The sequence below is a fragment of the Pangasianodon hypophthalmus genome, chromosome 13, assembly GCF_027358585.1.
Source record: "Pangasianodon hypophthalmus isolate fPanHyp1 chromosome 13, fPanHyp1.pri, whole genome shotgun sequence".
NCBI classification, from domain to species: Eukaryota; Metazoa; Chordata; class Actinopteri; order Siluriformes; family Pangasiidae; genus Pangasianodon; species Pangasianodon hypophthalmus.
In genome coordinates, this window is record NC_069722.1 from 20,468,267 (window position 1) to 20,480,579 (window position 12,313).

The following is a 12,313-nucleotide window of genomic DNA, read 5'->3' on the forward strand; positions in this document are numbered from 1 at the left end:
AGATGGGCAATAAACATGACAGGCGGCTAAAACTCCACAAATATGGCGAATAAATAAATCCAGCAGGAGCTATGAAACCTTATTATCACCAAAAACACTAATGTGATTTAATGTATATGGGTATATTGTAATGAATTATTTACTGTATATTATTTGCACAATTTTAATGTCTCCAAGTGAAGTATACAAATATACAGTATACAGCACACACACAACCTAGGAAAGCCGTAAAAAAACAAAAAAACAAAGTACAATACACATATACAAATACATACTGTATGTACAGTTTAGCTGAGCTGATGTGTAAAAATGAAGCTACTGCCATAGTGTCTGCAAGTGCAAATAAATGTTGCAGTATTTAACAAAACAAAACAAAAATTTTTTGAGAAACAAATACTTTGAGATGGAAGAAAAATAGTAAAATATGGCATGACGTACGTATTAATATGTACGTACGCAATTAAAGTTCCAACATTACCAAAGTAAAAAATGAAAAACGTATCTGTAAAGACATTATATCAAATTTTATTAAAGTGGAATGCACACAAGTAACAAATATAGGAAAAATAATCAGTGACAAGCTGGTGTGCTGCTAGTACTACTGTGCTGCTAAGTCCTGAAGTTTTTTTAATTATTAAAGAATGATACATCATATATGTATCATGATACTTTTCTGTTTATAGTTATATACTTGTCTGTGAAACAAGATCACACTAACACTAACATTATAACTGCTATAAACCCATGCCTGTCTCAATTTTTTTTCTCTCTACTGAAGTTAGTAAGACCAAAAAATGCAATTTGTCATGGTACAGAGAAAAGCACAAACGGCAAAGTCCTGAAGGCTTTCCACTGTTGGAAAACTTAAAGTTACAGCTTCACCTCTGACTGTTACTAAGCACTGACACTGGAGACTCCTTCCAAAAATGCTAAATAAACATCTCAGAGAAAACGTCATCATATCAATGATTATACACATATTACAAACATATTACAAAGAGCACATTAATATAAACCTGTTATAACAGAAAAGTGTATATATATATATATATATATATATATATATATATATATATATATATATATATATATATATATATATATATATATATATATACACACACTTTTCTGTCAAAACTGTTCAGCGTTCTAAAGTTGTAGGTAATAATAATAAATAATAATACTTTATTAACATAGAACGGAAAATTCAGCTCAATGTGCTTTACAGTGTGCAGTAAAAAGCGGAGAAAGAAAGAAACAAAATGTTGAAACACACAGAGTTTAAAGTCTGTGGAATATTTGTGAAGCTTAATACCACCTAATAAATGTACAAAATGGGACTCGGCCTTGGCAAATCAGGCAGAATTCTTAGTGATTGCACTTGTGTTCACCCGACATAATACACTTGCAATGTGCATGTGGAGGTTGGAGAAAAGTGTTAATGACTCTGAGCTCTGTCAACTTCACTTTCACCTCCCTCAGTGCTGACAGTGAAACCTTAGTGTGTGTGTGTGTGTGTGTGTGTGTGTGTGTGTGTCTCACCTGGCAGTGTGATTCTCTTGAGGAAGAAATCAAGCCCTATCGTCTGTTTGTACTGCTTCCCAAAAGCTTCCTGCGCAAAACGAGTGGCGAGTGACGTCTGAGAGAGAGAGAGAGAGGGACAGAGAGAGAGACAGACAGACAGAGGAAGGGAAAGAAAAGAAAAAAAGAGTGAGAGAGTGAGATGGATAAATCCACTAAAACGGAAGAAATTAAAAGTAAGTCAATATTAAGTCACACCTGTTTAGCCACACCCCTTCATGTAACTACACAGCTTATTCAGTTTGCATTCTGTTATAACAAATTCTACTAGGAACATTCAAATGGTTAAAGATATAAGAACACTCTTGGTGCCAAAAGACTCCTCACTGTTATTTAACTGAAAATGAGGCTTAGGTAGCCACCCAGCTAGCACGCTGTCTATGACTTGTATACAGACAATGTAAAAACAGTGGTGGTAAAAACAAACCAGAACAATCAGAAATATCATCATTTCCCTCAGATGTGTTGTCAAATTACTATGTAAAGTCTCTACGTTATATTTACACTTAATATCCGTCGCTAAGCGAACTGCCATGTGGGAGTAATCACCAATTTTCACGAAGGTCACATGGGTGCCTGACGGAAATCAATAGGAAAAATTTTTAAGCTTTTAAAATGCATGGTGTACTGTATGCTAATGAGGGCTAGTTGAGAATGTTGAGAATCCCTGAAGTAAACAAATAGCTATCTAGCTACAAACTTCATAAAATGGGCACTCAGTCTCTTTATGCCAGCCACTGTTTTACACACCGACCTTACCTCACACTAATGTTGTACATAAAAACAAACATGGAAATGATTTCATGTCTACATTTTATTTCAATTTAGCCCCTTTCAGATGCAGTCTTTGTAGTTTCAGTTTAGTTGTAATTTCTTATTTATTACAAAATATTATTTTGTAATATACCAGTTTACAAAAATGTTATTTTTGTATTATTCTGTGTTCAGCTCTGTGAAACCTAAAAAGACATTGTGAGCAAACAAATCCTCCTTTAAGCGTAGCTCATGCCAACAAAAACACACACTTTAAAACACACTCTTCAAAACACACACGGCTGTCCATGTTTCTGTTGGAACACTTGGTCGCTCTGGTCACTTTGGTTCTTCTGCCAGTGAGCTAAATAAAAAAAAATTGACGCAGGCCTTCCCACGCTGAGTGTGTGTCAATGTGTGTGTGTGTAGTGTGGTTAGTATCCGAGTATGACATCACTTTTGATTGACAGCTTCTTAATGCAGAACATCAGAGCCTATTAGGAGTACAGCTGTGAGTGAGTATGCACGCCCGACACACACCACATAACTCAACGTACCACTCACTCAGAAACACAGACAGTGTAGAGTGTGTGTGTGTGTGTGTGTGTGTGTGTGTGTGTGTGTGTGTGGGAAAAGGCAAAGACCTCTATGCATGATGACTGATGACAGAATGACTCCAACTTCATGTCTCACATCAGACCAACTATACAAACACACACACACTCTTAATTCATATCGAATACTGATAAATATTCCCACACTCCACAACATTTATTAATGGCCACATACACACGCTCTCATATGCTCACCACCATGTTTATTTCTCACTGCTGTTACTTTTTGAGCTAGCTAGACATCCTGAACACACACTTACTTTCAACACATACTCTCTTAATCGTATGGTCAGTATGCTGTCAGTCATCAGGTCTGTGTCATGTGCTCACTTCCTGAACTGCTCAATTTTATTTTCCAGGTGATTAGCTGATTCATATTTACAGAGAGAGAGAGAGAGAGAGAGAGAGAGAGAGAGAGAGAGAGAGAGAGTCAGACAAAGCTGGATTAACTAAGGCAAAATACACAGCTTGTCATGTTACTGAGAAACCAGAAAGTGCAAAATCTTCTGTCCTGAAGTCTTTCCCGTGGCTGAAACCTTACTAAACGGTCACAGATTGGTCAAGAACATCTGTACGAGTCGGAGGGATTGGTCAGACTTTCTGCGGGAGTGGGTGGGATTGGTCAAGAGTGTGTGTCGGAGTGGGTGGGATTTGTCTAAATTTCTGCGTGAACAGAGGATTGGTCAAGAGTGTGTGTGTGGGAGTGCGTGGGATTGGTGAAACTTTCTCCAAGAGAAGGCAGGATTGGTCAAACTTTCTTTGGGAGTGGCCAAGATTAGTTACACATTCTGCAGAAGCAGATGGGATTGGTCAAGGGTGTCTGCAGGAGCAGGCGGGATTGGTTAAACTTTCTGCAGGGGCCGATGGGATTAGTCAGACTTTCAGTGGGTGCAGACAGGATTGGTCAAACTTTCTGCTGGAGCCAGTGGGATCAAGAGTGAAAAGTGTCTGTGGGAGTGGGTGGGATTGGTCAAACTTTCTGAGGGAGCAGACAGGATTGGTCAAAATTTCCACATGAGCAGACACAATTGGTCAAGAGTTTCTGTGGGAGTGGGTGCAACTGGTCAAATTTTCTGTGTGAGCAGAAAGAATTGGTCAAGAGTGCATGTGGGAGTAGGTGGGATTGGTCAAACTTCATGTGGGAGCAGACAGGATAGGTCAAGAGTGTCTGCAGGACCAGGTGGGATTGGTCAAACTTTCTGCAGGAGCCAGTGGGATTGGTCTTTTTGAAACTTTTTGAGGGGGCAGACAGGATTGATCAAACTTTACGGGTAAGCAATTGGTGAAGTGGGTGGGATTAGTCAAATTTTGTGCGGGAATTGGTGGGATTATTCAAGAGTGTATGTGGAAGGGGGTGGGAATTGTCAAACTTTCTGCGAGTGTGGGCATTATTGGTAAAGAGTGTCTGCACGTGTAAGCAAGATGTTTCAAGATTGTCTGTGGGATTGGTTAAATTTTCTGCTGGAGCGGGCAGGATTGGTCAAGATTGTCTGTGGGAGCAGAAAGGATTGGTCAGGAGTGTTTGCTGAAGCAGGTGGGAGGGGAGCAGGCAGGACTGGGATTAAATATATAGTCCCATGCAGACCTGGGGGTCTTTCTCTAAGCAGAATAGTGCAGAATAGTGAGTGGGGGAGCATCATCAGAAAGTGGTAACATAGCTTGACTTATTTGCCTATTGTGTTGTGTCTTGGTACTTGTCTGCTCCTGTAGTTGAACCAGAGATATGCTATGGAGGCAGAAATACTGATGATATTTATGTTTTATGTTAATTTTCAGCAAGGATGACAAAGCAATTCATTTAAAGTTTAACTAAAAATGTTAGAGGAGGTAATTAATTTTTAATGGGTACCAGTATAAAAAAAGAAAACACTACTGCACAATTTATAATGCCATCCACGGGTGACTGCAAGTGTGTATGTGTGTGTGTGTGTGTGTGTGTGTGTGTGTGTGTGTGTGTGTGTGTGTGGAGCCTAATTGTACTAAAACGGCCTACACAAGGGAACCAACCACACACAACTCCCACTCTCTGCCTTGAAACACCACAAATGAACAACCAAGCCCAAAAGACACTATAAATCGGTATACACTAAACCACCACTCTACCCTGTGTGTGTGCTTGGTTAAGTTCCATTACTCCGACGCTGGGAAAGTAGTGTTGACTCATACTGAGAAGCCTACACATGGTTATTGATAACCACACGCACACACACACACACACACACACACACACACACACTGTAGCTCAGAGGTTTGGCATGGTGATGTGTTCACACACAGCAGTTACGCTGCAGTAACACAATCCTCAGCTGAACCACAACACTCAACAAAAGTGGGTTGTGTGTATGGATCATTGTTTCCCAAGATGAGCTGCACCTCAATGTAACGTAGCAGAAATACTCAATTACTGCCCTTAAGTGGGTTTTGGAAATACATTTCCTCTTTGTTCTGATATAAAATGTTTTGCTTTACTGCTTTAATTTTACTTCACTATCTATCCATCTGTCTGTCTGCCCATCTATCCATCTTTATTTGACGTAGTGTACTTACCTAGCCATCAAAAATCATTCTAATATAAACCTGTTTGTTAAATAATAGTATTTTTCATGGTGGCAATGTGGTGCTGCATGTAGTGTTTATGTCCCAGAGCTTCAGGGTCTGGGGTTCTATCCTGAGCTCTGGTTACTAATTGTGTGGTGTTTCACATGTTCTCCCTGTGTCACATGGTTTTACTCACACCTCCAGTGGCGACAGGTGAATTGGATATGCTAAATTCCCCCTAGGGGTGAACGTGTGTGTGTGTGTGTGAAGAGGTTAAAGCAGTTTTGCTGTCAATATCCAGAAACTATTGTTGCCTTTGACCATTTGCTGTTTCCCCTTCAATAAAAGCGCAGCCCACATATTGGAGTGTGCCGACATTGGCATGTTCAGCAAAAAAGGGACTATGTACAAGGACATGTACCTGATAAATATTGTTAAATATGATTTTGCATCATTGATGCTTTTTCTGAGGATTGATGGCATCATCAATTCCGCTAGTACCAGCTCAGAAACTGGCCGCCTGTGCCAGGAGTTTAAGAATTGGCCATGCATCAATTTTTCAACAATATGATGCATAGGCTATGCGAAGAGATGTTGTCCAAGATCCTTCTGCAAGTGTCTGCCAACCTTGTTAATCATTACATCTGGCTTCACTAAAAAATGACTGTACAGGTGCCAATAACATTGAAACCAGTGCTTTGCAGAAGGAAATGCAAAAAGAAACTTATAATTGAAAAATTGCTTAAAATAAAACTCCATAACAGTCTCCATATGGTTTTTAGTATGTGGAAAAACTGAACAATTAAGGTAGGAACACATCTGCATTAGACTAGAATAATGCTAATTTTAGTTCAACACAGCACTTTCATGTGCCTAGTGGTTTAGCTAGTGACTTTATGATTTGTCCACTCCTCTCAGGGATTTGTTTCATTTTGGTTCACTTTTCCGGTCACACACACACACACACACACACAGAGTGTGAGAAAGAGACGGCTAAAGCTGAAGGGAGCATTAACAGGTTTATAAAGACAGATAGATTAAAACACAGCCTATCTTTGTTAAAAATAGCCTTCAGTCCTGTAATCCACTCATCACTTATAATGTCTGCTACTGATACACTTGGAAAGCATCTGGGCAAGATCATGTGTGTATGTGTGTGTATGTGGGCGTGTGTGTGTTTAGGTAATTTAAAAAGTGGGGTAAGATATAGGGTACAGTCTGCTAAGTTTCTTGCTAGGCAAGATGTTAAATTGCAAAAGTTTTATCAGGTATACAGTATAATCACAATGTTAGACTTAAAATTAAAATTAGATATGCCATTTCTGAAAGAAATATGATAAAAGTAATACTGAGCTGAAAATTACGGAAGACAGGAAAAAGATATGTCATTAAAAGAGTTTACACTCTTTGCCATTTTTCTTTTCTTCCCTCCTAGCTGTGTCACTTGATGTTGCATCATTTATCATCATTTTTAGTGTCTCACACTACACAAACTTGTGAAGGTTTTCAATGGTAAAAACAGAAAATATGAAAATATATCAAGGCCTCTGATAATTCTGGAGTGAGACTAGAAGGCTTATGGAGTGTAACTGGAGATTGGAAGGCTTATGATTGACAGATTTACCCCTTCCCTTCAACAAATCATTTGTGCCCACACTCATTTACCATCACACATCACCGCATCATCTGCGCCCACATTTGTTTACCCTCCCACACCACAGGATCATCTATGCCCAGACTCGTTTATCCCCCTCATTTGTGACCACACTAGGCTCCCATCCAGCTTCCATTTGGAGATTCACTCCCTATTTTGAAAATTTGTCTGCATAAGCAAATTGGGTATAAAACCTGGCTAAATATCCTACTAAGCATGCCAGGCCTAACCCAGAGCCAAATGCTGCAAATGATCAATTTAATATGTAGACAGCAAACTAGCTAGACTAGCTGTCTAGCTTATAAATAAAGCTCAATTTCCCATCCTCAATTTTCCGCATCCTCACTTAACACATATGAAGACAGCTACTAGACCTGTAAATTGACTGCCTTGTAGTCCATTGCAGTCAATTTAACAGCTTTCATCTTGGCTTATATGTTTGCCAGCAGTCACTTGCACAGAATATTGATAATGAAAAAGTATCAAGGTACCATGTACTAGGATACTACAATATTTCAGTATTGGTAGTAATGAAACTGCTGCTAGGGTGCACGGCTAACTCAACTGATAGAGCATGGGACCCTTAATCTCAGGATCATGGGTTTGAGCCCCAAGCTGGGCACCAATCCCAGCCACTGGCGGTACACAGACTAATGCACTCTCAGTGCTGGTCCCAAAGCGGATAAATGGGGAGGGTTGCGTTAGGAAGGCACCAGTGTAAAACCTGTGCCAAATCAATATGCAGACAATGGAAATTGATCCTCTGTGGTGACCCCTAACAGGAGCAGCCAAAAGAACAACAACTAATGAACCCGAGGTCACTGTACGGCTGTTACTGTTCTCACTGAGCAATATGGACGTTAAGGGTGTAACCAAACAGAAATACATTATTGGGATTGAACAGATGTGTTCTAAACTGATCCAAATACAGATATAAATAGAAGGAACACTTTTGGTTTTTAGAAAGCTTGCCAGAAAGGTTCACAGGGCATGATATGAGCGGTTTTACTTTCATGTTGCTTGCGTTCCTTAGTAACTGCCTGATCAGGGTTGTGTTAGTTTAAATCAGGCTATTAGTAATTATATTTTTGGAAATAGAACCAACTAAATTCATTTAAACTGTTCCATGCACATCTCTCGGGTGACGAGGTTGAGGAACTATCAGAGCCAGAATACACAGGCCCCGACCACTTTGGGGTTAAAAACAAATAGAGATACATATATGTGGAGACAAAGCAGATACAGATAGTGTCATTGCATTACACACCTGTACATATAGACATATAATTGTGCATCAATGCAAGAGGGCAAACATTATCGTTACAACCCATTTATTGTAACAGTGTTGTCACTGTTTGATTCCATTAACCATGAGCTTCAATATAATATCTGCACGTGGCTGTAGTCTGTACACTTTGTTAAACATGAGATTTATTATAAATTCTTGTTTGCATTTTGCATAATGGTTGCATTGTATTGTGCGTGTGGTCATAGTGAGTAGCTCTACCTTGCGTTCTTTAAATCCACTAAAATAAGCAGCAATGCGTCTGGACTTACTGCTGATGTCTGTACCTAGTGATGTAAAAGGTAGACCTCTTGTTCATTTAACTGTAGTCCTGTGTTGCCAACTTAGCCTCACTGTCACTAGATTTGGTGACTTTTTAAGCCCATATACCAACTTTATTTCTAAAAAAGAGACTAGCAAAAAAGCTAAAGGCTTTTAAGCAGACAGTGGTGATACGGTGAAACAGACTGCTGGTGATACGATCTGAGAAAGCTGGTTCACTCAACTCACTACCAGTGTGTAAGGCCTGACTGAGTTACAAAGCCTATGTTCCCAAAGACCAATCACTGATCTCCATTTTTCTCAATGACCAAATCACTGATCGCCACTGTTCACAACGACCAATCGCTGACCACCACCGATCACTATTGTTCCCAAAGACCAATTACTGATCACCACTGTTCCCAATGACCAAGCACTGTTTACCATTACTACCAACCACCCACATGCTTGATAGAGATTACAGCATTTTGTAAATATGTAAATGGTTAGTTTGTGGTGCCATGACCAAAGCCTTCTTTTTTCTATAAAACTCTATTCTATTCTATTCTATTGTGGGCATCTTCAGAAAATCTTTCATCTTCATATAACATTTTAATGCAAATGACAATGATGATTGAATGAATATGAAATTATGACGTCACAATCACACCATCATCTGGCAACTTCCGCTGATATCTGGCGACATTCTACTGAGCATGCATTAGCTACTTTCCCCTGAAAAGTCTAGGCAACACTTGTACCGCATGTGTGTATAAACAATGTTTAATGAAGCCGAAATGTGGCTAGACTTTGACGAAATAACCATAAAATTGTAAACACACCGCTGACATGTACAGCTGTAATGTTGTAAAAGGTAGACCTCTTGTTCAGTCTTGTTCAGCAACCTGTAGCTGCTGCATTATCAGTTATAATTAAATGGAGTCTGTCATGATCCTTTTTAACAAATTTATCTTATTTTATAGGTTAATTGAGCAGGTAGTTTTGGCCAATAACTGGTACTGATATTACATAGACAATTTTACAACTTTAGTCTGGTCAGCAGAACTTTCCCTTTATCACATAGTGCTGTATGTGGATGTTGTATTTGAATTGTATTTGTAGTGTTTATTGTGCTGTAATTAAATCTGCACTATGGTAGGTGTGTACCTCTGTATGTTTACACACTGTTGCTTGTTTGCACATTGTGTGTTCTTTCACTGATGTGCCATGTTACATGTCTGTGTACTTCCATATATCTGGTAAATGAAGTGATTCTGATTCGGATTCTTCTGGCCCATATTGCTAAAATACATGTTTTAACAGCTAAATAAGGGGACATGGTGCAGCATGTAGATTAGATAAATGTTTTTTAATCCAGGCAAAGGAATTTCCATCTTCATCTGCACATTTTTTAATACATAACTGCACACTAATATAGTAAAGCACGCAGATTAGCTAAGGCTGCATTAGCGCTTAGCATGCCAGCCAAAGCTGCTGTAAATCCCTCCTCACCTTTCCCGAAGCTCCGTCTCCGATTAACACCATCTTCAGCTGCCGCTCCTGGCTCTCTTCCTCCGAATCCGACATATTTATCGGTGTGTATGAGTGTATATATACAGTAAGCACACGAGTAAATACGATAAAACAATGAAATCAGTAAGATGCTTGGCAATTTAAGGTTATAATCACGTAACAATTTGTACTAAGCAACGGGCCGCCATGTTCACTCAAACAGCCGGAGACTGGACTCAACCATTCGGAGTAGAACATTGCAATATTAGGACAACTAATAACGGCATTTGCGCCCGAAAGTGCCTTTTAATAAAGATCTATACGATCTGTATACAAATTTATTGACAGAACCTATGCGTATATATGTCTCCAAACAGACCCTCGATGAGTTTTAGGCTCTTTCATTTGTGTTCCTACCCACAGGAGAGAAATGGATTCGTCCGCCATGACGCTTCTTCGTTGCCAAGGAAACCAAGGTTCCTGCAGGAGCCTTGAATGAGGGAATGGATTGTTTGAGTGTGCGCGTGCTTTCGTGCAGCTTCAGCGACAAATATTCAGTTTTATAGAAATGTATAATTACAGTTATTTGATTATTTTAATACTATTTTATTATTAATGAATTGCAATAGCACAGACTAGAACCATTATAGTAACATAAAAGATACTTTCTCTTCTCGGTCATTACTCTCAAGACACATCTGTCTGTCTGTCTGTCTGTCTGTCAGCAGGACACATCTGTCTGTCTGTCTGTCTGTCAGCAGGACACACCTGTCTGTCTGTCAGCAGGACACACCTGTCTGTCTATCTGTCTGTCTGTCTGTCAGCAGGACACACCTGTCTGTCTATCTGTCTGTCTGTCTGTCAGCAGGACACACCTGTCTGTCTGTCTGTCTGTCTGTCAGCAGGACACATCTGTCTGTCTGTCTGTCTGTCAGCAGGACACATCTGTCTGTCTGTCAGCAGGACACATCTGTCTGTCTGTCTGTCAGCAGGACACATCTGTCTGTCTGTTTGTCTGTCTGTCTGTCTGTCAGCAGGACACATCTGTCTGTCTGTCTGTCTGTCAGCAGGACACATCTGTCTGTCTGTCTGTCAGCAGGACACATCTGTCTGTCTGTCAGCAAGACACATCTGTCTGTCTGTTTGTCTGTCTGTCTGTCTGTCAGCAGGACACATCTGTCTGTCTGTCAGCAAGACACATCTGTCTGTCTGTCAGCAGGACACATCTGTCTGTCTGTCAGCAAGACACATCTGTCTGTCTGTCAGCAGGACACATCTGTATGTCTGTCTGTCTGCTAACAGGACACATCTGTCTGTTTTTATGGCTGTCAATCTAACTATTATCTTTATCTTGAAATACGTCTATATATCTGTATCTAACTGTCTGTCTGTCTATGCATGCAATTTGCACCATGTTAAACTAGTGCGAGGTTTCCTTTGCATGTGGCACAAAAATTCCTTCGGGATTAATAATTTCTTCTATCTATCTATCTATCTATCTATCTATCTATCTATCTATCTATCTATCTATGCAGTATGAACTATGCTAAACAGGTGCTAGGTTTACCTTGCGTGTTAGGTCAGATATGCGTGTTGATTTGGTTAATCAATGTATATCTAGATCATATACAGTACATGTTTTATAAAACGCGTTGGCACAAAGGCCAAGTCACAATGATTTGCTAAAGCGTTTTATGGCGTCCGGTGTAAGGATCTTTAAAATCCAGACACTAGCCCACCCGCAGCGGCACCAACCCTAACAGCACCATGTACCATGAGCCCTTTCACCCACAAGAGCACTGCTCAGTTCCCCCGCAGCCTGAGACACGAGGAGGAGGACGAGTCTTCACACTCAGACTGAACACTCTTCACTGAGCTCTTAAATGAACACACTGGTGCACTTAGCAAAGGCAAGAGCACTTGTAATCTGTGTAATAATGTGGAGTATTTATGCATCTGATTATCTATCTGTTATCTATCTATCTATCTATCTATCTATCTATCTATCTATCACGTTTTGCAATGTGAAATTTATTTAAAACATAGACGTCCATAATGTATTTATCCAAATATAACCAACCTGCTTAATATAAAACAACACGATGAAGTAAACCC

General features: G+C 39.7%; 1 protein-coding gene across 2 annotated transcripts in view; it reads right to left on the reverse strand.

Annotated features, from left to right (window-relative positions):
• rab28 (RAB28, member RAS oncogene family) overlaps positions 1–10,444 on the reverse strand; it is a 30,808-nt gene extending 20,364 nt beyond the window's left edge. For both annotated transcript variants that reach the window (XM_026916169.3, XM_026916170.3), the window contains exons 1-2: positions 10,199–10,444; positions 1,543–1,639 (exon numbers count right to left, since the gene is read on the reverse strand). In XM_026916169.3, the coding sequence (XP_026771970.1) occupies positions 1,543–1,639; positions 10,199–10,273 (172 nt within the window). In that variant the 5' untranslated portion in view covers positions 10,274–10,444. The remainder of the gene's footprint in view (positions 1–1,542; positions 1,640–10,198) is intronic.
• Positions 10,445–12,313: the final 1,869 nt, after the last annotated feature.